The following is a 23,116-nucleotide window of genomic DNA, read 5'->3' on the forward strand; positions in this document are numbered from 1 at the left end:
CAGTCTCAACAAAGACAAAACGGTACTCTGTACAACTCCAAAGCGAAACAAAATACCACAGTACTGTCTACGCGTCATCAGCACCCTGGATAGTTCCCTCTTGTGTCACTCTTACTTCCGGGAACGTAAACACCACGTGAGATCTGTGACATCATACATTTACAAATGATCTGCGCTAATTCAATGTATTCACAGTGTTCTCTGCAGATTTGACAATATACGTTTTAAGCGCAATGAAGACACGGGCAATTTTAGTCTGTCCTTTTCATACAGTATTCATATATGATAAGATGTGAGCAGATTTAGAAATGTGGCATGTGTGCGCTTGCTATTTCGTTTTACAACACCCGACACAATCACACTGATATGATATAAAACACTAACAAGACAAAACAAAGCATGTACAGTTTGCAGTGCCACGCGTCTTGGTCCTGCATTATGGCGCACTGATAAACACCACTAGATGGCGCAGTAAACCAATACACAATAATCTATGGCACGTAACAGAACAAAAAAACGCTGAATCTGAAAGAGTGACTGTGGAATCGTATCCTCTGCAGTGGATTGTGTGCCACCACTGAGCATTTATTTTCTTCATGATTAACTCAAATCAATCTTGTTTACACAGTCACATAGAATGATGGCATCTTAATAAAACTAACATGAGAATAATTCAAATAGTTGCGTATCAAAACAAAGAGTTGAGGGGGGAAAGAGAAGGCGAGAGGAGTTTCCATTTGGTATCACGCAGCACATTCCTCCACTCGCCGCTAAGACTATTGTTTCTGGACCTGTGATAACGTGCATATTAATCATAGACTGTCTGCTGTTAAATAGGCGAACCCCCCTCCTCTCTCCTTGCATCACCGTATCCCTCCTTCTCACTCGCTCCCGGCAGTGCATCCCCCATCCCCCACACGGCGGCCGGTCTCTTCCCAACGCTACGCTACTGGCCCAACAAAACGCAGCTGAAGCAGAGCCAGTCCGCACCGACCAAAAGCTGAGCGCGTACACGGACAGCAGACAAGGAAAAAGCTCCGAACTAAGGACATTCTTTTGTACTAAGTCTTTGGCTGAGTCCTCTTGGTAAGTGCGCTGTTCTTTAAGCAGAAGAAGAATGTCCATGTGCCGACTTGCTAGATCGTTTTCCTTGTGTTTTTTCCCCCTTCGTATCCCTTTCAATTGTCCTCCGTAGTGGCAACAGCGGCGGGGAACTAGCGAGCTAAGCTAAACGGGTTAGCTTGATGAGTGAGATAAGCTCCCGCTGCTTACTTGCTCTCGTGTTGATGGTGTGTCCGATGCAGTGCTTTTCTCGGAGATTACTTGGTGTTTTCAGAAGCAGCTCGGTCTTGTGTGATTGCTCTCCGCTGCTGTCATTTATCCCACCTCGGCTAACTCGCTAATTAGCATTTTGAGCAGCGGCGTGTGTACTCCGGGATGCAGGGATGCTATAGTGAGTTAGCGGCTGTGTTTGGAAGCTAGCTGACACGCTAAGCTAATGTTACTATTATGAGACTTGAGGAGATTCCTGTAGTTGCGCATAGTTATGAAGTAGTGGTTATGTAAATTGTAGAAATATGCTGCTGATAACTGGTAAGATGGCATCTCGGTGTTGTTATCGAGAAATCGGAGGGTTTTCAAAATGGTGTCTTAAGCTTGTTTGAGTGTATCCATTTTTGTCCAACGATGGCTGTTTTGCCGTTGCTTCGTGCACTGCCAGACTCTGATGTACATTTATCAGGTTGGAGTTGTCTAAGCACGGTTACACTCGGATATATCCGTGATTGTTTTTGTTGTGGTTGGTATAATTGCTCATAATTAAAACGGCTATATTGATTATTGACATTATGGCAATACAGCAAAATAATTTGTTTTGAAAAGCTATAAATATAGACGATTACGTTATTGTGCTAATGTAAAGGATTGCACTAAAAGCTGACGGAGTCACTTTGGCCTTGTCTCAGCTGTGAAATCGATCTTCGTTGCCTTTTTGGAGGAACTATCCTCTCGCCTTTGTTTTTGTCCTCCTCGCTTAAGGAATAGATAAACATTAGTTTTAAAGGTTTTACCATAAGTTCAGTCAAGTTTGAAGAGCCTCATGTCCCTATGCCTGAAGGATGTACAGGACTGGAGTAAAAACTAATGAAGTGGCACCTTCAATGATGGCTTGTTAAATTTTATTCTCAATAAAGGTGACCCCTGTCTTTGCCCAAGAGGAAATCTGGTGACATGAACTTTCACATGAATGGTGGGCTGTCCTGGTCATAAAACTGTCAGACAGTAGAAAGCATGGAGTCAGTCACTTAATCCTCATGAGTCTACACATCTGTATCGGGCTGTTGTCTTAGCAGCACATCAGTCCCATGTGAGTCAAGTCATAATGAATAGCTCATTATGAATCTGTTAACCCATAAAGACGGGTTCTTCTTTTCAAAAATACCTAATCCACTCAAGACATCTGGTTAATTTCAGGCTTTAATGTAGCATAAACTCAATGAAAGTATTTTTTTTAATAGACTGTAGAATAAATGAGTAATAAGGATAAACTGTTAAGCATCATCATGGCAGCATTATCTCAAGGACTGGGTTTCAGTGCTTTGTTCCCTGTAGCACATGAGGAGACTCTTGACTGCAATTCAGCCGAGTTATTGATCTGTGATCAGGTGAGGCTGCATGTGCAACTTGTCGTGGTGCATCATTGATCAGTGACAGACTTTTCACTGGGAATAAAGATCTTTAATCAAAAGGTGGGAGCATTCTCATCTCTGGAGACTTGTTTTTCATGGAGCTAGCTGTCACTCACTGTTTATTTTGCTCCTTGACTTGTGTTCACCTGCACTCAGGCAGTAATGTATGTGCCTCCACATACATTACTGCCTGGTCCGAGAAACGGTACATTGTGAACGCATTGCAAGGAAAAGTAATTCTAAGAAATTGCGCAGCAGGCCATAGTTTTCTTTAGTTGATAACACTGTTGATATAATCCGAAAAAGATAAATCGTGACCTTGCATTTACTCCCTTGTTCAGTGGTGTTGGCACTTTTACTTAATCCCGAACCAGCTTTTCACTGATTATAAATTGTTTCACTAATTGGCTCCTGTTGCTGTTAAGATAAACATTGTCCCCTGGGTCCTAACTGACAATTAACTTTTGTGGTAATGTTGTCTAAATGGCACCTAAAATGCCAATGCCCCAGGGTGATTTATGTGTCGCACTCTTAGCCCCGGGTTGATACAAGTAGTGTTTGTTAAGCCTTTCTTTAGGATCAGCATGGCGTCTTTAGTGCTAATCAATGCCTTCTTAAAAAGACTTATGACATTTTTAACCCATCCTGAGATGTTTATCTGATTATTAATTCTGCAAATGAATGGAATGGGGAGAATGAGTTAGGCTTCAGTGGCTCATTATTTACTCTTCCTCTTTACTGCAGACGCCATGGCATTTGCAAGTAATCAATTTTATCTCAAGCACACATTTCAACCAATCAATACGTTGCAACAGATGGGAAGAAAAGGCATTGCTATAATAATTCAACTTTGTTATTTTTTTTGTGATTTGAAGTTATACAAAATACACATTGCAACAGCACAACTTGTGTAAAGTTGCTAAACCCTGACACAACAACAAATAATAGTACTTGAACTTATCTCAATATACGCTAAGTTTACAAAGGTCTTTTTAATGCTTTTAGCTCAATGTGTAATCACTTCCTTGTATCACAATCGCTATGTGATTTCTGGAAGCCAGGCAGCATTTTCCTTATCATAATCTATCACATAACTTGAGATGACAGAGGACAGACAAGGCAGAAGACAGGAAACAGTATCCTAAGTGTACAGACGGAGAGGTGTCCCAGATTGAAAATAGCCCAGAGCAGTTTGGAGTTGATTGCTGCAGGGCAAGTCTACTGTGGATTGTACACATCATACCTTTGATACCAAGGTGTTTATCTGGCACTTGGAAGTTTCCGTGATTGAAGGACTGGTGGTGTTGAATCTTTAGATTGGAATGAAAATGTTTTTCATATGGGCATCCAAAATAAAGAGAAACACAAAAGGATGGGGGACAAAAACGTTGTTGGTGTTGGTGGAGGTTGGATCTCTGTATCAGACTGGCATTGTTGTTGTAATGCTAAACGTAAGAGTTTAGCATTACAACATAACACACCAGGACCGCAAACTGCCAGTCATTTAATAGAACATCACTTTCACAATGGAGACTGTGTAACCTGAATTTTGAGTTTATTTCAAAATAATATGTCGGCATAAACTCGAATGTTGCTGTAGACACAAGTTAACTATTGTTTGTCATATGGGGCTATGCAATTCAAATTAGATACAAATGATAATAATAAAACCTAAATTACTTGTGCTTTTGAAATAGTGTGTGTTTTATTTGCAGACCAGTGCTTCCAAAGCCTGGTCAGGGACCCCTGGGGGACATCAGAGACACTGCAGGGAGCCCCAAAACAAGTACAAAGAAAACGCTGAGTTTAAAAGGAAATCTATTTATTAAAGCAGAATTAAGTAACTCATGCCCCTAGAGGCCATAAGCGCCACTGCAGGTGTCGTAGCATGTTTTTTTTTTACTCATTTATTGTCCGTGAGAGTAAATACTACACGGATAGAAAAGACAAAGGGAGAGAGGGATATTGTGATCATTTTTTTCACTCTAACTTGGCTGTAAACACTGCTAAAGTGGCGCTTGCCCGCAGTTAGCTTTGTCCGTTAGCCTGTTAGCTTCTTCTACGTGGTGGCTCCGACCCGGAGGCAGGAAAGCTGCAATTGTGGTTTTCTGGCCAGAGACACCAAGGGGAGATGAAAGACCCCCCAATCATCCCATTAAGACTTGTATTACTCCCAGAGGGACAACAAAAAGGATTTATTAAGGTAAACAAGTTACTTAGTACTGCTTTAAAACTCACTACTCTAAGTCATTTTTATTGGGACCCTGGTGGGATCTTCGCATTGATAAGGACTTTGGAAATGACTGTAGCGTAGACAATTGGCTGTTGATGCTTTTTGCTACATATTTGTAATGTCTGGTAATGTTTCTCTGTCTTCCTGTGGTGTAAAGAAGTGCTTCTCTCCCTGCTGGAGGATAGCTAAATTGTGCTGAGTTCTATTCTTTCCGGTGCCCAAGTGCGATAACGCCCACCACTGGTTTGGTGCTGAAAGACTGTACGGCAGGAGAGGTATTCTGTGGGAGGCTGCAGTCGTGTGGGGGTTGTATTGTACATATTCTTCAGGAACCCTCACTCTTTGTGTGTTTGTGTTTGTGGAAGTATAGACCATGTGCGCAATCTCCTCCCTCCTCCCCTCTGGTTCCTCATTATTGCCTCCTCTGCACCCCCTAAGGCCACAGGAATCCCTCTTTGAAACGTGACACATTTATATTAGCATGTGCAAATCAAATAAGTGGGAATAAAGTTGGAGGGGGGGGGGGGGGGGGGGGGGGAATCTGAGACAATGCCAAACGTCGCTGTCAGATGTAGACACAAGAGCCTGGCTGCCTGTGCCCTGGGCTGCTGTTGCACAGGAGCTTAGCCTAAATGAAGTCCCTCTCCAGTTTATTAGGCGGCCTAACAAAGTCTGGAGAAATGGCCCGGTTTTAGTCAAGGATCAGGAAGGTCAGCTTAATGATGTCGCCCAGCGGAGTCCGTTCTGTCTTTGTTTGAGAGCAAGACGAGACAATAAGGTAGCAGCGCAGTCGTTTGGGACCCGCAATCTCCATAATCAAATAGATGGGGCTAGAACAATGCTCGATGCTCAGGAGGAAACTGTATCATTTCCTAAATTAAAAAATCGAGTGCTGGGCTTAAGATGATATCAGCATCTAATAGGCTTGCTTTATTGAGATCGCCTTGGCAAATGTTTGGTTAGGGATATGTTGCTATGAAAATATAATCACGGTTGCCCCTCTATGGAAAGTGACATTACTTTCTTGAATCCGAAAACCAGCAACGCCTTTCATTAGAGCGGCATAATTTCTGCAAATTATCTTGATTCATGACCTTTTCTGTGAGGCTTGCTTTTAGAACTTTTCATTCGCTTGATTTCTTCACTAAAATTGTATCTATTTATACTTTGTAATTAAACAATTCTGCTTAATGGTTCGGTTTTTGCATTTTTATGAAACTAATCTTCCAGTGAACGTCAGCCTCTGCAGTAGAAAGCTGTTTTTTGTGTGTGTAAATCCAATTTTCTGATAACACCTTTTCATCATCTCCATTTCATTGATGCTTAGCCGAAAATATCAAGAGAGTCTCAGACGAACGTTGAGAATGCCAAACGTGCCACAACACGGTCTTTGTCATAAGCCACTGAAAGCTGTAGCTGTCAGAAGATGCAGAGTGCGCCCTTTAGGCAGAGCCGGCGGATCTTACCTGCAGCGTCTGTGAGACAAGAGAAGATTAATAGACATCTCGGCAAAGAAAGGGGCTAAATGGGTTTCTGTGAGTATTTACAAAGCCTCAATTCCCGGTGATAATGCTTGGGTTATAAGAAACTAAGATATTTTAAGAGATGTCAGTGGGGCTGCAGGTAATGATTTCCTCTCTGGGTTAGTCAGCAACTAGAGCTGCACAATATATTGCCAAAATATTGTGCAATATTATGAAATAGAGTAGTAGTTCAGTTAAACTTTACAATATTTTTGCTTGACTTTGAACACAGCACTCTAGGCATGAGTTTAGTTGATCACTTTGTAAAACTATTGGCAGGATCCTCGAGGTAAGAGGTCATTACTTGGAGTATAAACTCAAGGGGTGCAAGAGACAAACTAAATCAATCATTATGTTTTTCTTATTGTCAAACCTCCCATACATGAGGAGAGTGTGCAAACTCCACACAGAGGCCCACATATTCCAGGAATCGAGTAGCTCTTCATAAAGTAGTTTATAAACAAAGACTTTGAGCGTTTAAAGATTATAGATAGTATTAGTATTTCTTTCTGGACACAATTTGATGGAAAAATAAAACTCCAATTGCTCATGATGGAACGTATTAAAGCAGAACTAAGTAACTCATGCCCAGAGCGCATAAGCACTGCTGCAGGTGTCGTAGCATATTGTGTGTTTTTTTTACTCATTAATTGGCCGCGAGAGTAAATACTACGCTGACAGAAAAGACAAAGGGAGAGAGGGATATTGCACATTGTGCCTCAACCCAATTACACAATGGAGATATCACTCAAACTTGGCTGGAAATACTGCTTAAGTGGAGTTAGCCCGCAGTTAGCTTTGCCCGTTAGCCTATTAGCTTCTGCTTTGTGATTCTTAGTGTGTATTGCGCCTCCGACCCGGTGCAGGGAAAGTTGCAAGTGTAGTTTTCTGGTCAGAGACACCAGGGGAGGTGAAAGACCCCCCCAATAATCCCATTAACGCTTGTATTACGCCCAGAGGGGCTACGAAAAGGATTTATTATGGTAAACAAGTTACTTCGTTCTGCTTATATTGTTAAATATTGTCATTATTTTGTCATCTTGTGCTGCTTAAACTCCTTGTAGGTGTGCATTTAAGATAAAGCAACAAGTTGATCTTAGTAGTTTGTGTTTCTCCAGCAGCAGTCCGTAAACTGACTGACTGAAACTCCTTTGTCCAAATGTTCTTAAGACGTCTTCAGTTTAGACAAAGGGACTCGTCGTTGGGCACTCCTCCTCCTGTTCTCCCTCACACCTTCATTAGACATGTTGTACGGGCTCTCTTGTTCTCACCATTCACTTTCATCACCTCGTCTCTCCTCCGCTCCACCGCACAGGCCGTCTCTCCTTTCAGACATGCTTGTAATTGGGTACCGGGTGCGTTAGCAGGTTAAGACCTCAGGATAAGCTCGGCCTCCCGTCCATGTGTCTACAGCCATTGTTCCTTCCTTACATTTGTGCTATTAAAATGATTCATCTTAATGGCAAAGTAGTAGATTTTTTTCTTGTTCCCTGTATCAAGTGTCTCTGATGTGTGTGCCAGGAAATAATGAATAGCTGGCCATTAGAAAAATCGTGTTGCTTGAGCTTGAAATAGATGTTCTAATGGATCATGTGAAAAATGGAGTACATTGGTGTTGCATGGTGTTCAGGCTGTTATTTTTACAGATGGCCTTATTTAGTTTCCCTTTCGTGATTCAAAAACAACTCCGGAGCAGCCAGAAATTATCCATGTAAAAAAAAAAAATCTTGGTGTACGGAGGTTCCAGGCCTTACAGTTGAGGACTCTTCAAACATGTTCTCAAAAGAGTTTTAGTTTTCTCTGAATTTTAGGCTGTGAAATGTGCTTTAAAAGTGCCACGTGTGAAAGCAGTATTTTTGATTCTTAAGAAGTAAAGATTGCACAATTTATTTTTTGCATCATCGCCAAAGCATGATTTAGTATGAATTGCATATAACATACTCTTAAAATTGCATTTAGGAAGCACCCTCTGTTAGTCTTTAACTCTTATCTGAAATGATGTGACGTATTATTTAAAATTGACTTTTTAGAGCATTTTACTGCATTTCAATGTTCTCTCATCATCATACCTGGAGTTGTGTTTTGGACCACTTGCATATCTTTGAGTAACCTCTGGCTATTCTTCTCGATCTCGTACTAAGCTTAAAGCAGAACTAAATAACTCATGCCCCTAGAGGCCATAAGCGCCACTGCAGGTGTCGTAGCATGTTGCATTTTTTTACTCATAAATTGTCCGTGAGAGTAAATACTACGCGACAGAAAAGACAGAGCGAGGGATATTGTACATCCAATTACACAATGGAGATACATTTTTTCACTCAAACTTGGCTGTAAATATTGTTTAACTGGCGCTAGCCTGCAGTTAGCTTTGCCTGTTAGCTTCTTCTTCGTGATTCCATTAGTGTGTATTGGTGGCTCCTACCCGGTGGCAGCAAAGTTGTTGACACCAAGGGGAGATGAAAGCTCCCCCCAATCATCCCATTAACACTTGTATTACCCCCAGAAGGACTACGAAAAGGATATATTAAGGTAATCCTCTCATCAGCCACTGGCCTTGAGCAGTGTATTTTTATTTTGCTTTTTTCTCTCTTTTGAAACGGCTGCACAGCGAAGGGGAGCAAGAGGAAGTATTTTACCAAATACCTGGAAAAATATATAATGCCCCCTCTTTAATACAGTTTGCAATAAAGCTCAGTAAGGTAAAGCCTCTCTGGTGCAAATCGTGTCTCCTGCTGCCGATGCGTCCATGGGCAAGTGCGCTTGTGACTGATGTAGCGATTGGTGGTGAGCAGAGAGGCTGTAGTCCCATGATTGTGGAGTGTATGAACTATGAGAAGTATCTTTGAGTGTCGAGAAAAGCGCGATAATGGCCGCTGATGGCAATAATGGCTGCTTACAGTTTTTCTCAGTTGACAGGACACTGTTCCTGACACACGGCGCACATTTCCCTCAAGTGCTTGCCATTTTCTTTAGTAGGACCATTCATACAGCACTGCACTTTGATTTAAAAATGAACTATAACTACAGTGCAAAGCTCAACACTGTTCAAGCTGTGCGTTTACATGGAACTGCAATTTGAAAGACATTTTTGCATAATTTCTGCTGTGAATGACCAATGTTTTTGAGAAATTGGTTGGTGCGGTCGGTAGAATTTTGTTTCTTTTCAATGGATTAAAAGTGTCATTTCATAAATGTGTGGTGGTAGTAACCCAGCAGTCGTCAGCTCAGTGTCTGGATATCACAAAGGCTTTTTACATTTGGCAGTGTTTTTCAGTTGTTACCATCACCAACAGACATCACTTACCCCACTTAACTCTACATTCAAGTCCAATACTTCACCAAATCGATTCAAAATGGCCGCACATTTGCACACACGCTCGCACCTGTCCTCTTGATTTAGCTGTCCCACTCTGTGCTCGTGTCTCTCGGCTCATAACGGTTCATGCTTACTCATGGCTTTCTCCCTGGCTTATTTGTACAAATTTTGTTTGTGGTTTGTCTTGTTTTTGCCGTCAGTCGCCCGCTCACAGGTGTACGGTGCTTTTTGCTCATTGACCGTGTTGATGTTTGCTTTGCTGCTTGTGGTCGGTGTTTGGTGTAGCTTCTCTGTATCACACACACACACTCGCACATTCATTTTGGCTAAAGGAGCAAAAACAATGTCGGCTGCTGCCTTGTAGGTACCACATCGGCCCAGCTTGTTGGTGTGAACAATTCATAAAAGTAAATAAGTATGGGTATGTTCCTAACAACAATATGATTTTGATATTGTAAAGATATGGGCTGGACAATTTATCGCACTCGAAATCGACATTTTTAATGGTTGCAACGATCGTCAAACCCCTATAATTATTTTCAGGCAATGTTTCAAGATAATCCCCATGAGAGTTTCTCTTGATGATCACAAATGATAAGTAATTGCAACTGGTGTGATCATCGTAAGAAACTGTGTTACTTGAAAACGGTCTAAAAATGTAAGTCCACTTCTGTTCTTCATAAACCTAGAAGATGGACACACATTGACAACTCTAAGTTTACACTGCCTGACCCAAAAAAAAAAAAAGTCGCCACCTGGACTTGGCTGTTATGATCTGGAGTTGCTGCAGTTGGTCAAGTCCAGGTTCAGAAACGCTATGAGCCCAAAGAATGAGATCTACTGACGACCTGAACATCCTGAATGACCAGGTTATTCCATCAATGGATTTTTTCTTCCCTGGTGGCAAGGGCATATTCCAACATGACAATGCCAGTATTCTTCGGGCTCACATTGTGAAAGAGCAGTTCAGGGAGCATGAGACATTTTGAAACATGGATTAGCCACCACAACGGATGTGGGCTGTAATCAAAGCTAACGGTCGTCCAATGAAGTATTGTTTGGGGGTCAGGCAATGTATTTATATCAACGCAATAGGGCTGCTTGATTTTGGAAAGTGTCTGAATGCTAAAGGGCCTGCCTGGAGACTAGTTGGAGACTCCAGTTGCTGCTGGTCACGGAGATGTCTAAGGCGAGTCTTTGTGTAGTCTCCACCTCTGAGATCCACGCGGTCTGAAGCATTTGTGTTAAATTCTATTTGTTGTCGTCAACTTGTGAGAAGTCCCTGCCTTGTCTCCGAGACCCATCTCTACCAAGGAGATTTCAAAGAGTCTCCATGATACGACTGTTTGAGACATTGCAGGGACGTCACAGAAAGGTCTCACAGGGTGAGGACAACAAAATAGTGTTTGCAACATCGCCACAGCTGCTTGAGACAGTGTAGACGTCTCTGAGATCATGCAGTCTCCGCTGAATCGCTGAACCTGTGCATTTTCACTGACACTACCTGGAGACGCCTTATTGCTCGTCTCTGGGCCAGTGAGATAGGCCCTTTTGTATGTGCGCAATCAGTCACCCTCCAACGTCTCCGCAACTCTCTGTGGTGAGATAGGCCCTCAAGTGTTGCGATTGAGATTAGAGTTACATTTTGAAATTAAGCTTTCAGTTCACAGTGCACAGTGTCCAGGAGCTTTAACATGTCAGAGAACTGCTTACATTTCTGAGCATTCATTGATTTCAATTGTCCAGCCATACAAGTAACACATAGCACATTGCGGGCCATCAACAAGTAAAGCAGCCGAAACCAATGTGGTACCTACAGCGACGGCGAGCCTTTTGCACAGAAATGTACATTCACACCTTTGCGCGACTACTTCTCTCTCCGCCGCCTTGGAAGGACACCCCATTTGCTGTTTGCACCGGTGCTTGCTTTGCAGTTATTTTTCCCCCCCTCCCCTCCTTTTTCTTGTGTTTGTGTAATCATGACCTCTCGCTGTTTTAATTTCAGATTTGCATATCCACTTCCACTCCTTCCTCATTTGCATACAGCAAGAATGGCGAGCGGGCATCCCACAGACAAATTCAGTTTCATGTACCAACCAGACACGCACAAGAGGTACGGGGCACGCATGCACACACACACACACACACACAAACACTCACGAAATCACAAAATCACCTATGATCACGCCCATGTTTTCACACGCCAGGTGAGTCTTATCTTTATTGTGCTTCCTGCTATGTCGAGGTCACCTGTTGCATCTTGTTCCATGTTGGCTTCAATTGGATGTTGTATTAGGATTTTTGGGGGTTATGGAATGCGCCTAAGCAGTTTTATCAGATTAAATTAAGGTGTCCCTCTTTCTCCCCCTCTCTCTCTCCCCTCTGAACCTCTGCGCCTCTCTCTCAGTAAGAACAGGTTATCTTCAGCCATGAATCCAGTCTACAGCCCTGTGCAGCCGTCTCCATACGGAAACCCCAAGAACATGGCCTTCACAGGTAAAGCTTTAGACCTCTACACACTACTGCGGCGGGTTTCCATGCTGCAACTAGGCCTGTCACAATAATAACCATATAAATGCCACACAATCAATATGTTTTTGGGCTCAGTGTTTATCCAAAGTACATTTAGTTAGTACTTCCCTCCTGGTACCACTTTAACCAGAATAAAAGGTGTTTCATTGTGTTTCTTGTTTATTGCTGCTCGTGTATTATCCATTTATAGAAGAGGCTATGTTGGCCCCCATTTCCTTCCCTTTAGTCTAAAAAGATACAGAATAAAAGCTTTGGTTACTTTATTGGATTATGAACACATACGATTAAAGATTACAAGATTAAACAAAGGAAATGCGCGATGTTTTTCTCCCGGAATAGTGCAAGTATATTGTTGCCTGTGCCGCAGCAGTCTCTTCAGACGACTGTGGGAAGTTGTGTAAGCTCTCAGTCGTACAGGAGTTGTCCCTCCTTGATGAAAGTTCTTCAGTCATCATCTGTACTCTGCAGTGAAAGTTTAGGACTGGATGAGAAGCTACACTTCAACTGCAGAGTACAGATGATATCTTGAGAACCTTCGTCTGGTGTTGGATTTTATTGCATAATGCAGGGGCGCCACAAGACATTATTTTTTAATAAATAACATTATATTGTATACATATTTTTTTTATTTCAATATAAATAATTTATCAAAGTATATTTTTGTTGAATTAAGCCAAAATAGTGTATCCAGACAAACATAAATAAACCACATTTTAAATGTTTTGCTGAAATGCTTATTACGGCTGGGACGATCCACTTTTGTCACAATCCGATACGTATCACAGTACTCCAGGGCTGATCCAATACGTATTGCGATACAATAAGTAATTATGATTTGTAATATGTTTACCTTAAAGTGTATAAAAAGAAAACCGTCGCGTGTCTAAAGTTTATAAACCCAATTCCATACTGAGATATGTTCTTACCTGAGCTTAGACGAGTTGATGCGTACCTGTCTGATTTTTGTGCTCATGGAAGAGCTTGGTTGCTTCTAACTTCACCCTGTTAGTAGCCATAGGATTATACTGGGAGAGGCCAAATGCTAACAACATCTTTGGTCGTTGTGCGTGACTGAGGGCACAACCAGACAGGTACGCATCAACTCGTCTAGGCTCAGGTAAGAACATATGGAAAAACGGTGGCCTGTTCCTTTAAGATCAAAAAGTACATTGTAACAAAGAGCTGTCTCTGCAAAACAAAGGACAAAAATGCCTCCAAACACATGCATTGAAAGTATTGCGATACTTGAAAAAGTATCGATACTTGGCATTGCAGCACAAAGTATTGCGATCTATATTAGATACGATATTTTGTCCCAGCCCTAATGATTATTACATTTTACAGTGGGGGGTCCCAAGTTCTTGTTGTTGTTGTGGTTATTTTGGGATTGCAGCCCTGGCATAATAGATGGGTCACACAAATGTGTCATGTTCTCTGTATTTTTTAAAGTCCATAAAATGTCACCAAACTGAGCAGTGCCATTAACAAATAATGAGATGACCCATGTAGAGTGTGTTATCTACAAATACAGCAGGCTGCGGATTTCTGTTGATTCACAAATTAAGCTTATTCACCTGACTTACAAAAGCAGTTAATCAAAAGTATATTATAATTGTCCACTTTTAAAAGCCACTGGTCTAGAGCAAAGTAAAGACACAGATGAATTAGTCCTTCACTTTCATAATGCACAATATTACACAGCAACTGGAAATCAATCGACTGTAGCTATGGCTTAAGGGAATGCCATTTATAGCCGACAGCGGTGCAGCATTCACACCTTCATGAACTGCCCGCTGGTTTTACCGTCCAGCTCCGCTTTGTTTGAACGCTGTGTAATTGATGACGCACGAGCCTTATGCTTTGTGCGTACATGCCCACGGTCCACACGTGTCCAACTGCACCACTAATGTCTCGGTATATACCCCCCTCCTGCAGCATACTGGCAGGTGTGTCTCGTCTGCCGAGGCTGTGTATGGAACATGCATGCGGCCAACTGTGTTATTGATGCAGACATCTTTGATAATGAGCGCCATCTGTGCACAAGCGGACCAAGTGCCAGAGTATATGTCTGCGTGTCTGTGCGGCTGTGCGTTCCGATGGCTTTTCACTTGATCATTAATGCTCGCTTTATGTTGTTTGTTCCCCGCAGGCTACCCTGGAGGTTACCCTGCCACAGCCCCAACCTATACGCCAAATATCTATCAAACAGGAAGTCCCGGGTATCCACCAGGTGAGACGCACAAAGACATTTCGTTGCCTAGAGATCCATGATTTATATTTAGTTCAAGAGTTGTTGTTTTTTCTTTCATGACAAACCCTAGCTGGTAATTTGCAAGGCGGACAGTTGGCTTATTGGATGCCATGAGAGATGAGAGATCCTCCTTTTTATAGAGTAAGGTTTTCTGGGAAAAGGGGCTCATTCCATAATATTAAACCAATGGATTAGAGATCCTAAAATGTAAAAAGTAGAATTATCTGTCACATAAAAGCATTTTGTAAGATTTCAAGTAGTGACCAGATGACGAAGCTGTTTTATCCCTGTAGTTTCCTGCAAAATAACAGATTGCTGTATTAACATTTAAGTTTAACATTCAAACTATTCAGCATGTTTAATGGCTCATTTATGTAAATACTGTACTTGTTTGAATGCGTTTGGTTTTATTATGCAGAATGGGCAATTAGCTCTACGCGCAGAAAATTGACTTGTAAATCTAGGTTGTTTTGAGCGTGCTAATGTTCATTAGTTTTTCAGGGAAGCTGTAAGCATTAAAGCAGTTGGATTGAGATGGTATTCTGTTAAAGGGCCCATGCAAAATCAAGTCTTGGTTTTTAACCACGCTCTTTGCTTAAAGGCACACCGCGTAATATTTCATCTATTAGATAGAATAAAATTCAAGCATTTAGTTTATTAATAGTATTGTTTTCTGCTGATAAAAGTCCTTATAAATGAACAAACGTACGTGTTTTTGCTGTGAGCGGCTCATCTCTCCTGTTACTGTAACATTTCTGGATGCGGGAACGTCTCCAGTTCGTCTCCATGGATATTATGACTAAAAGCCAAAAAGTTGGGTCCTCATCCAAATTTATTCATAAATTACCCACTGTGCAGAAATAGCATTTTCTGTGTCTTATCTGGTCATAAGGACTATTGCTGGCAACAGTAGACTCCAAAATGTTGCGCACTGTGCCTTTAATTCACAAATTTTAAAATTAAACCTGTTTAAATTGACCATTTGTTTCCTACATGCAGTGCTCTGTGCATTTTCGAACCCCTTGAACCATCACCAGTTCTCAGCTCAACCTGCGTTTAATATTGTATGTGATGTTAGCATGCCATCAGCAAGACATTAGTATAATCATTCAAACTTTACTTAGAGATCACAGGTCGTGCTAATTTATGAAATTTCCATACAATATAATAGCACAACTGCCCCACAGCAGGTTTATAAGCCACATTAATGCATGATATTTCCACTTTTAGGGCATGAATGACGAGGGAATGGGGCTGCAGCCAGTAACAGCTGTCAGCAGCAGATAGTTGCTCTGTTGGGGTCCGTAGTCTGATCTCATAACAGATGGGGGGGGGGGGGGGGAAGAGACTGTGGACTTCCTCAGATGGGCTCTGTCTGTCAAGTGGTGCAAAATGAATGAAAGCTCTCATCTTAATGATTTGTTATTGTGGACAAAGAGGCACGCTTCTACACGTTACCATAGTGCTGTAAGACCATATCTTTCAACAAGGTTTTTGTGAGTGCGAGTTTCTGGAGGTTATAAAATATTAAACCGTTGTATTTTTCCGCCAAGATTATTCCCGAATTCATGGTGCAGCAGCTTTTTTTTTTTTTTTTTTTTTTTACATTTCCATCAAAGCCCTTTGAAGACACGCTTCTTTGTCCCCTCCCCCTCATTTTTGATGTTTTGTGAGTCTGTTAGGATACTAGGTGTGTTACCAGACGTCTCTCAGCTTTATTCCCACAAGGACTACATTTCTAAATATTATTTTTTTTAAAATACTATACACTTATTTAAAAAAACGATATGAAAATGATTTTAATTAACATTTCTCAATACTTCTCTAAAGGGTCTGATTTGAAACGGTGGCCAATGTCATTATTTCTCAAGACCAAACTGAATAGGCAGACTGTTTTCTATCAGCAGGGCTTTTGTAATTGTCACACGCCATTGTCCCCTAATGCCCCGCACGCATGTTGGAGCAAAAGAATGTGTGTGTGAGAGTATGTGCACTCTTTTGGTTGCACACAGCACCGCTCCAGCATCTCTTTGTTCCCTTGTCCTTGTGTGAGAGAAAGCCTTTCATAAGCCAGCAGCAGCAGCCCTAGCTAGCATGTTTGACCTTCAGGCTCCTCCGAGTGGTCGCGAGGCGGTACTGCACCCCTGAGATCTGAACTCCATCAGTAGCATAGGTTTTTATTACACCAGGGTTCATCAAATCCCTCATCACCACTCCTCTATATATATTTATACATTTATAAGCTTTGTGTCTCTTGGCATAATCTCCTTGTATTAAACATTACCTATCTCTTGTGTTTGTTGTGAGTTTTCTACTGAAGGTCACTCTTTAGTCAGTAGTCTAGTATTAACCACTGTACATACAGTATCAGACTCCTGAGAATAGTGTCACCAGGGCTCCATCTAGTGGGTAACAGAGGAATAAGAGGCGAATAAACAAAGCTGTAGTGTCCATTTTAATAGCAATGAAGGCTAGATCCTCACAGCTTTGTGGGTGAGACTGCAGACAGACACATTCTTCCAGCATCTGCGAGTCTTGGCTCAGTTTGCTGAATGTCTCTCCCTGCGTAACACTGTCTTTCGCCCTTTGCTTCTCTCAATAAAGCCTACGAGCCAAAGACCTTTCATATGTGAAAGGCATTTCCTTACCATACTTTCATATGCTTCAGCTGTCTTTGCCAGTTATTTTTTTTCCTAGTAGAATGTTGTTTTCATCTTTGTTTTAAATGACAAAAACTTCCCCGGGGAATAAAGGAATTGTAACTTGAAACGTGCGTAGGTCACGACCAAAATATATTCTTTATGCAATGGTATTAAGGTAAGGCATGGCATATTTTTGAGGAAGAGAGCAAGAATGTACTAGCATGTAGGCTACTAGGAATTACACTGAGAAGGAAAATAATTCAATTCATTATAAAATTAAAGTGATAATCGAATACTTTCAGTTGTCATTTGCAAAGCTAAATAAAACCGTTTTAAGACAGGATTTAGTATTGTCATTAATGTTTTTCCTCTTTTCTTTTTTTCAGGATATACTACAGCAGGCAATCCGTACAAAGTGCCCCCAACCCAGACGAATGGAGCACCCCCTCCTTACACCCCCACACCTACCCCCTACCCCACAGCCATGTACCCAATCCGCAGTGCCTACCCTCAGCAGAACATCTACGCACAGGTACGGCCTCTTCAGCTTATTTATTACACTATTAAACACAGTTAGAGTGTTTCCACTGAATGCAGCATTACCTGACCATTAATGACTTTTAATTACATAGAAAGCATTTCAATTTACAGTCATTAAATTAAATAATAGCGACACGTCTCAGCTGTTTTACTCCTTAAATTAATAGAAAATACAAGAAACGTGGCCCTAAATGCAGTTTTTCTGAAACTGTACAATTTGCACATATCTTTGCTCTCAAGTTGCCTCTTGTGTCCAATTTCTTTTAGTAGATCTCGCTTTCCCCTCACTCACTAAATCTGACATGCTGCTACCTGCATATAAACCCTGTGAGAGCCATCTCAGACCTATAGTGATTGGTAACCCTCTTGGAAAGTGGAGCCAATGCCAAGTTATTAAGGCTTTTCTGAAATGCTGCTTTTATAATCTGCTCCAGTAAAAGAGCTGAAGAACTTTGAGCTCCCTGGTTTAGAGCCACAGCACTGCAAACATTGTTCTTGTCTATGCCATGGCATGACTCTGGGTAATGTAGTGTAGGAAATGCAACAAATATGGGATTAAATATGGGTAAAAAGTTTTCTGTGGTTGTGGAAAATATAAAAATAATGTTACTCCTCAAATGCATTTGTTTGGTTCGCGCCATAGACATAATAAATTGTAGACTCCTTCTGCTCACTCCCCATTTACGTTAATAACTATGTTCGAGAGGGAATCCATGCTGGATTTACAGACTCTTCCTTTCCAGCTCCGCCCGAGCATGTTCCTAAAAAGGGCATAAGGGCGGGATCTTCACTCATGGAGCGTGTCGTTCAGTCCGCCTTACGGCCTGTCAAAGTCAGGGCCCAATACAAGAATTTGAAAATGTACCTTACGAAAACCCGCCTGGTTTCTTTAATTGTGCCTAACCCAGCGTTATCCCAGGATAAATATAGTAGTAGTAGTTTATTCCGTCATTTCATTCCTTTAAACACTAAACAAACATTTCCATTTTTACTATTATTATTCCGTGGAGCACGACCGAAAGGGTTTAGGCTGATGTTAATACTTATTATATAGCTGTAGAAAGTTCAACATTATTGGAAACCAGGCTTTACATTTGTTTAAAACGTGTGTAAAGAGCTTTCTAGTGCAAAACTAGCTTTTTCTGCCGCCACTAGATGGAGGCTCTGCAGCAATGGCGGACAATGGTACGCGCCCCTAATTTCATGATGAGTATCATCCGTCTGTAACATGGGAATATTATTTGTTCCTGGAGTGAACTTTACTGTTGTGTCTTGTGTGTGCGACAGGGAGCGTATTACACTCAGCCGGTGTACGCTGCGCAGCCTCACGTCATTCATCACACTACCGTGGTGCAGCCCAACAGCATCCCCTCCACAGCCCTGTACCCCGCCCCGGTCCCTGTTACCGCCCCACGCAACAACGGCATGGCTGCTATGGGGATGGTCGCCGGGACAACCATGGCCATGAGCGCAGGTACAGGTACATTTTGTGGATATGTGGAAGTACATAATTAAATACTTTGACAGTATTGTATTAATGAAACTCAATTCTTTGTCCAAATCTGCAGGGACTCTTCTAACGACACCCCAGCATGCTCAGATCGGAGCGCACCCTGTTACTGTGCCAACCTACAGGCCCCAGGGGACACCTGGCTACAGCTATGTACCGCCTCACTGGTAGAACCCACCGTCATGTGAGTACACCACACGGTTAACGGCCCATTAAAAAGCATTCAGACTTATTAGATGAGCTGTGCCAAAAATTAATTTCATAAATTTCAAAGGAACGGAATTTCCTTAAAGTGGCTAGATGCAATTTAGCCATTTTATACTCACTACTGCCACCTCAGGTCATACGTGTAACTGCACCTTCTATATTAAGCTTGTGCATGACGACACTTCGGACCCGAATTAACATCTTTTTGAGTGACAGTGCAGGATTTTAGAGGCAGTTGTGGTGAACAGGTCTGGGCTCATTCTACACATTAGGACATTGTTGGAACATGTAGGGGGAGGAAAATACTTCATTTTAACATTTTTAAACTCTGTATAGTCCCTTTTAATATAATAACTTTTGAAGTGCAATAATTGATTCTATAACGCGTTAAATTACGTTTCTTGCTACGTTTTTTTGGTCAAATTTCCCTTTGCTTTTCATTCTGTGGATTGCTGAGTTTGTAACACGTTTTTGCTTTGTCGACATGAAGCTTTGTCACTTGCAGACATGTTTAGTACTGATACGTCACACTATAATCACTCAAGTAGAGGTAAAAACTATGATTATGCGATGAATTCTCCGAGAAGTACAGCCCCTTCATACGATCTCTAAACTACAGTTGTGCTCATGAATTTACATACCCGGATGAACGTTTGTTATGTTTTTAACACAACGTTTTTTCCGCTCATGGTTGGCGCTTGTGTGAAGCCATTTATTGCAACGGTGTTTACTCCTTTCAAATCATAATGGCAACAGAAACTATCCATCAGGGCATGTAAACGTATGAGCGTGTCTGAACATGAGTAAATGTAACTCAGTACTACTCTCCTCTCGCCCTGTGAGACCTCCCCGGACGCCCCTCTTCCTCCTCCTCGTCTTCTCCTGTGACTAAACAAACGGCTGGCGAGTCTTAAATCACTCACCAGTGTGTACTTTGCCTCTCGCTTTCCCACCAGATCTGGAGTCCACCATTGTATGCAACTGCTCAACTCTTCGGCGGGGGCTCCCGGCGGACACCACGGGAACTCTGCACCTGTCTGTCGGCAAGAACAAAACTAAAGTGCAACAGCCACTTTACTACTACTATTATTATTGTTATTACGCGACATTCTCTTAAAAAACGTTTTTACAAAAGCTGCTTTTTTTTTTATTTTCTTTTTTTTATTATTTTCTCAGTTCATTTGCCAACCAGTCATTAATTTGTATGGCTATTTTATATATATATTTTTTGGCTGTGTCCATCATTGGAAACTCCAGAGGGAAACTTGACCAATCACATGTGTCGGCTGCACCGTGTCTGTGTTGTGTGTGTGACTCTGCCTGCACCTAAGTTTGGCGGGGAATTAGCGGGCACTTAGATATCATCATCATCATCATCATCATCTCCTGTCATACAACTCCTAATTGTCTCATGCTTTGATTTTGTTTTTGTTTTTTTTAGTGCAAACCAACCGTTTTTAACATAATACATTTGCGCCATTATTATTCTTAAATGTTTTTTTTTTAATTTATGGTCAACATTTCTGTAAACTTGCATTGTTCTTTCATCAATGTCTTCCAACATGTTGCTGTCTCTTTGGACAGTACTCACTTGTTCTTGACCTGAAATCCCGGTTGTACAACACAGTAATAATGGTAATAGGATGACACTTTCATGTGTTAGGATGGCATGATAGCGTGGTATCTACACATAATGGGATAATGCACTTAAAAGCCCCGTTTACCTATTAATATTGAGGAACTACTAACAATGTTTCATGGAAATCGACACTCTATACCGGGTTGGTTCAGTCATATTACCCTGAAATAAAATAGGTGTCTGTTTTCATGTTAATCCTCATTATTACATGGACTGAAACAAACCTTTTTAGTCACGATACATGATGTCTGCACAAGTCAAGTTTCCAAAAGCTGTAAATTAAAGCTGACATTAAGTAAAACATTTATAGAAGTGCAGAGGCGCATCAAACGCGTGGCTGAGATTGTAATTCAACCAGTCAACACCAAAACTGATCGCCTTTTAAGGTTGGAAAAATTCTGTTGTGTCTGTAACTTGGAGACCAAATGTCAAGATGTGACAAAATAACATTTTCAGACATATTCACATTGTGCCATAGTGTTTAGTTGCTTGAATTCAGTGCTGCCCTCTACTGTCCTGGAAGAATTCCTGTCCACTCTTGACCAAACAGAATTGTCTTGTCATCGAAGTATTGCAATTCTTTTTGGACACTATACTCTCATCACAACAAAAAAGCATTATAATATCCCACAGAGCAATGTATTGTCTCATCCTTAATGACACCTTTTAGGTACCATGTCATTGCCATTCTATTACTGTGCAGTAAAGTGCGGTCTAAACCCTTTTGTGAGTGCCATGTCGCAGTGACCAAGCATTTACACAGCCGTTTTTGGGTCTTGTATGCATCGTGTGAACGTCTAAATATTTTATGCCACACATACTATGCAGTTTAGTATGTTGTCAAAACCATAATCTAGCTAGAGAATGTGGGGTTTTATGGTCGTGGTTAGCGTAGGTCATTACAATAGCAAATAACTCTAATAAACTACTTAAGGATATATAGGTGGATGTGCTCACTTCAGAATGCAGACACAATCGCTTAGTGGCACTTACTTACTGTACAATGCTATTAGTTCTGGTTTTGGACTGATGCACTCACACACAGCATAGTCTAGCGACACTTGTGCTAGACGGAGCCAGCAGCAGCAGCGAGGAGTTTAAAGGGAACAGCGCTAGGAGAAGAGGCGATGAACAGACTGAAAGGGTGAAGGGGGAGGAGATGGCATTTTGAAAGCATTTACTACATCGAGGTGCACGAGACTGCACGGACGCTGTTTGCACTAAAACATTGTACCTGATGGCGACGGCGACATCTCCTCGTTCTGTTGTCAACTTGAGGACTTGTAAGCAAAGATGGTTAAATATATGAGTGGAAAGACTTTTAAATTGTTAGTAAAATCAGACACAGGAAAACATGAGAAATATTTGTCCTACAGCAAAGATGGCATATATAAGCTCAAATGTAGTATTTCAAATATTGCAGGCTGTACTATTAGGTAAACGTGTAAAAAGAGGGTTAAATTTTCTTCGTGCATGTATCAAATTGTGACGTTCCAGACCACAAGCCCCTCATCTTTTTAATTTTTGGATCCAGCACACAACTGTACCTACTTTTGGATGTGCATGTCTATTTCTATTTAGCTAATAGGCCCTTTAACTGCTGACATCATCCGTGACATCATCTGGAGGCAGGAAGTGATCAAGAGAAAGAAGATTAAACTAAAACTAGCGATTGTAAGTGTAAAACTACAACTAAACAATGTGGTCCTGTTGTGGCTTAAAATGCAAGACCAAGAGGAACGACATTAGAGATGATAAACTGTTTTTGGAAATATCAAATAAACCTTATTTTAACAGTTCCAGCTCCAATGGAACAATTAAATTAAAGGGTCTATTGTACTTATAGGTAGACCTTGCAAGTGCGTGGTTCGTTCTAAATTTGGGATTCCTAAAGAAAGTGCTCATTTTTCAATATCAAACTTGACTCCTAGGCAAAAGTCACACTTTCTTGTTTTACCTTGAACAGTCGGAAGTATTGTGCTCAATTCAAAAGCTTCCTGTGATTGGATAAGAAATGCAGCGCTGATACGACTTCT

At 41.4% G+C, this 23,116-nt stretch overlaps 1 protein-coding gene across 2 annotated transcripts; it reads left to right on the top strand.

Annotated features, from left to right (window-relative positions):
• Positions 1-951: 951 nt before the first annotated feature.
• On the top strand, positions 952-21,254 carry fam168a (family with sequence similarity 168 member A). 2 transcript variants are annotated; one of them, XM_079575130.1, is made up of 8 exons: positions 952-1,086; positions 11,765-11,872; positions 12,167-12,255; positions 14,441-14,521; positions 17,571-17,716; positions 19,012-19,198; positions 19,293-19,418; positions 20,398-21,254. In XM_079575130.1, the coding sequence occupies exons 2-7, from the start codon at positions 11,811-11,813 to the stop codon at positions 19,403-19,405; spliced, it is 678 nt and encodes a 225-aa protein (XP_079431256.1). In that variant the 5' UTR covers positions 952-1,086; positions 11,765-11,810; the 3' UTR covers positions 19,406-19,418; positions 20,398-21,254. The 2 variants fall into 2 exon arrangements, with proteins under 2 accessions (XP_079431256.1, XP_079431257.1); XM_079575131.1 differs by lacking the exon at positions 11,765-11,872 and having other exon boundaries at positions 956-1,086.
• Positions 21,255-23,116: the final 1,862 nt, after the last annotated feature.

The sequence above is a fragment of the Gobius niger genome, assembly GCF_951799975.1.
Source record: "Gobius niger genome assembly, chromosome: 1".
NCBI classification, from domain to species: Eukaryota; Metazoa; Chordata; class Actinopteri; order Gobiiformes; family Gobiidae; genus Gobius; species Gobius niger.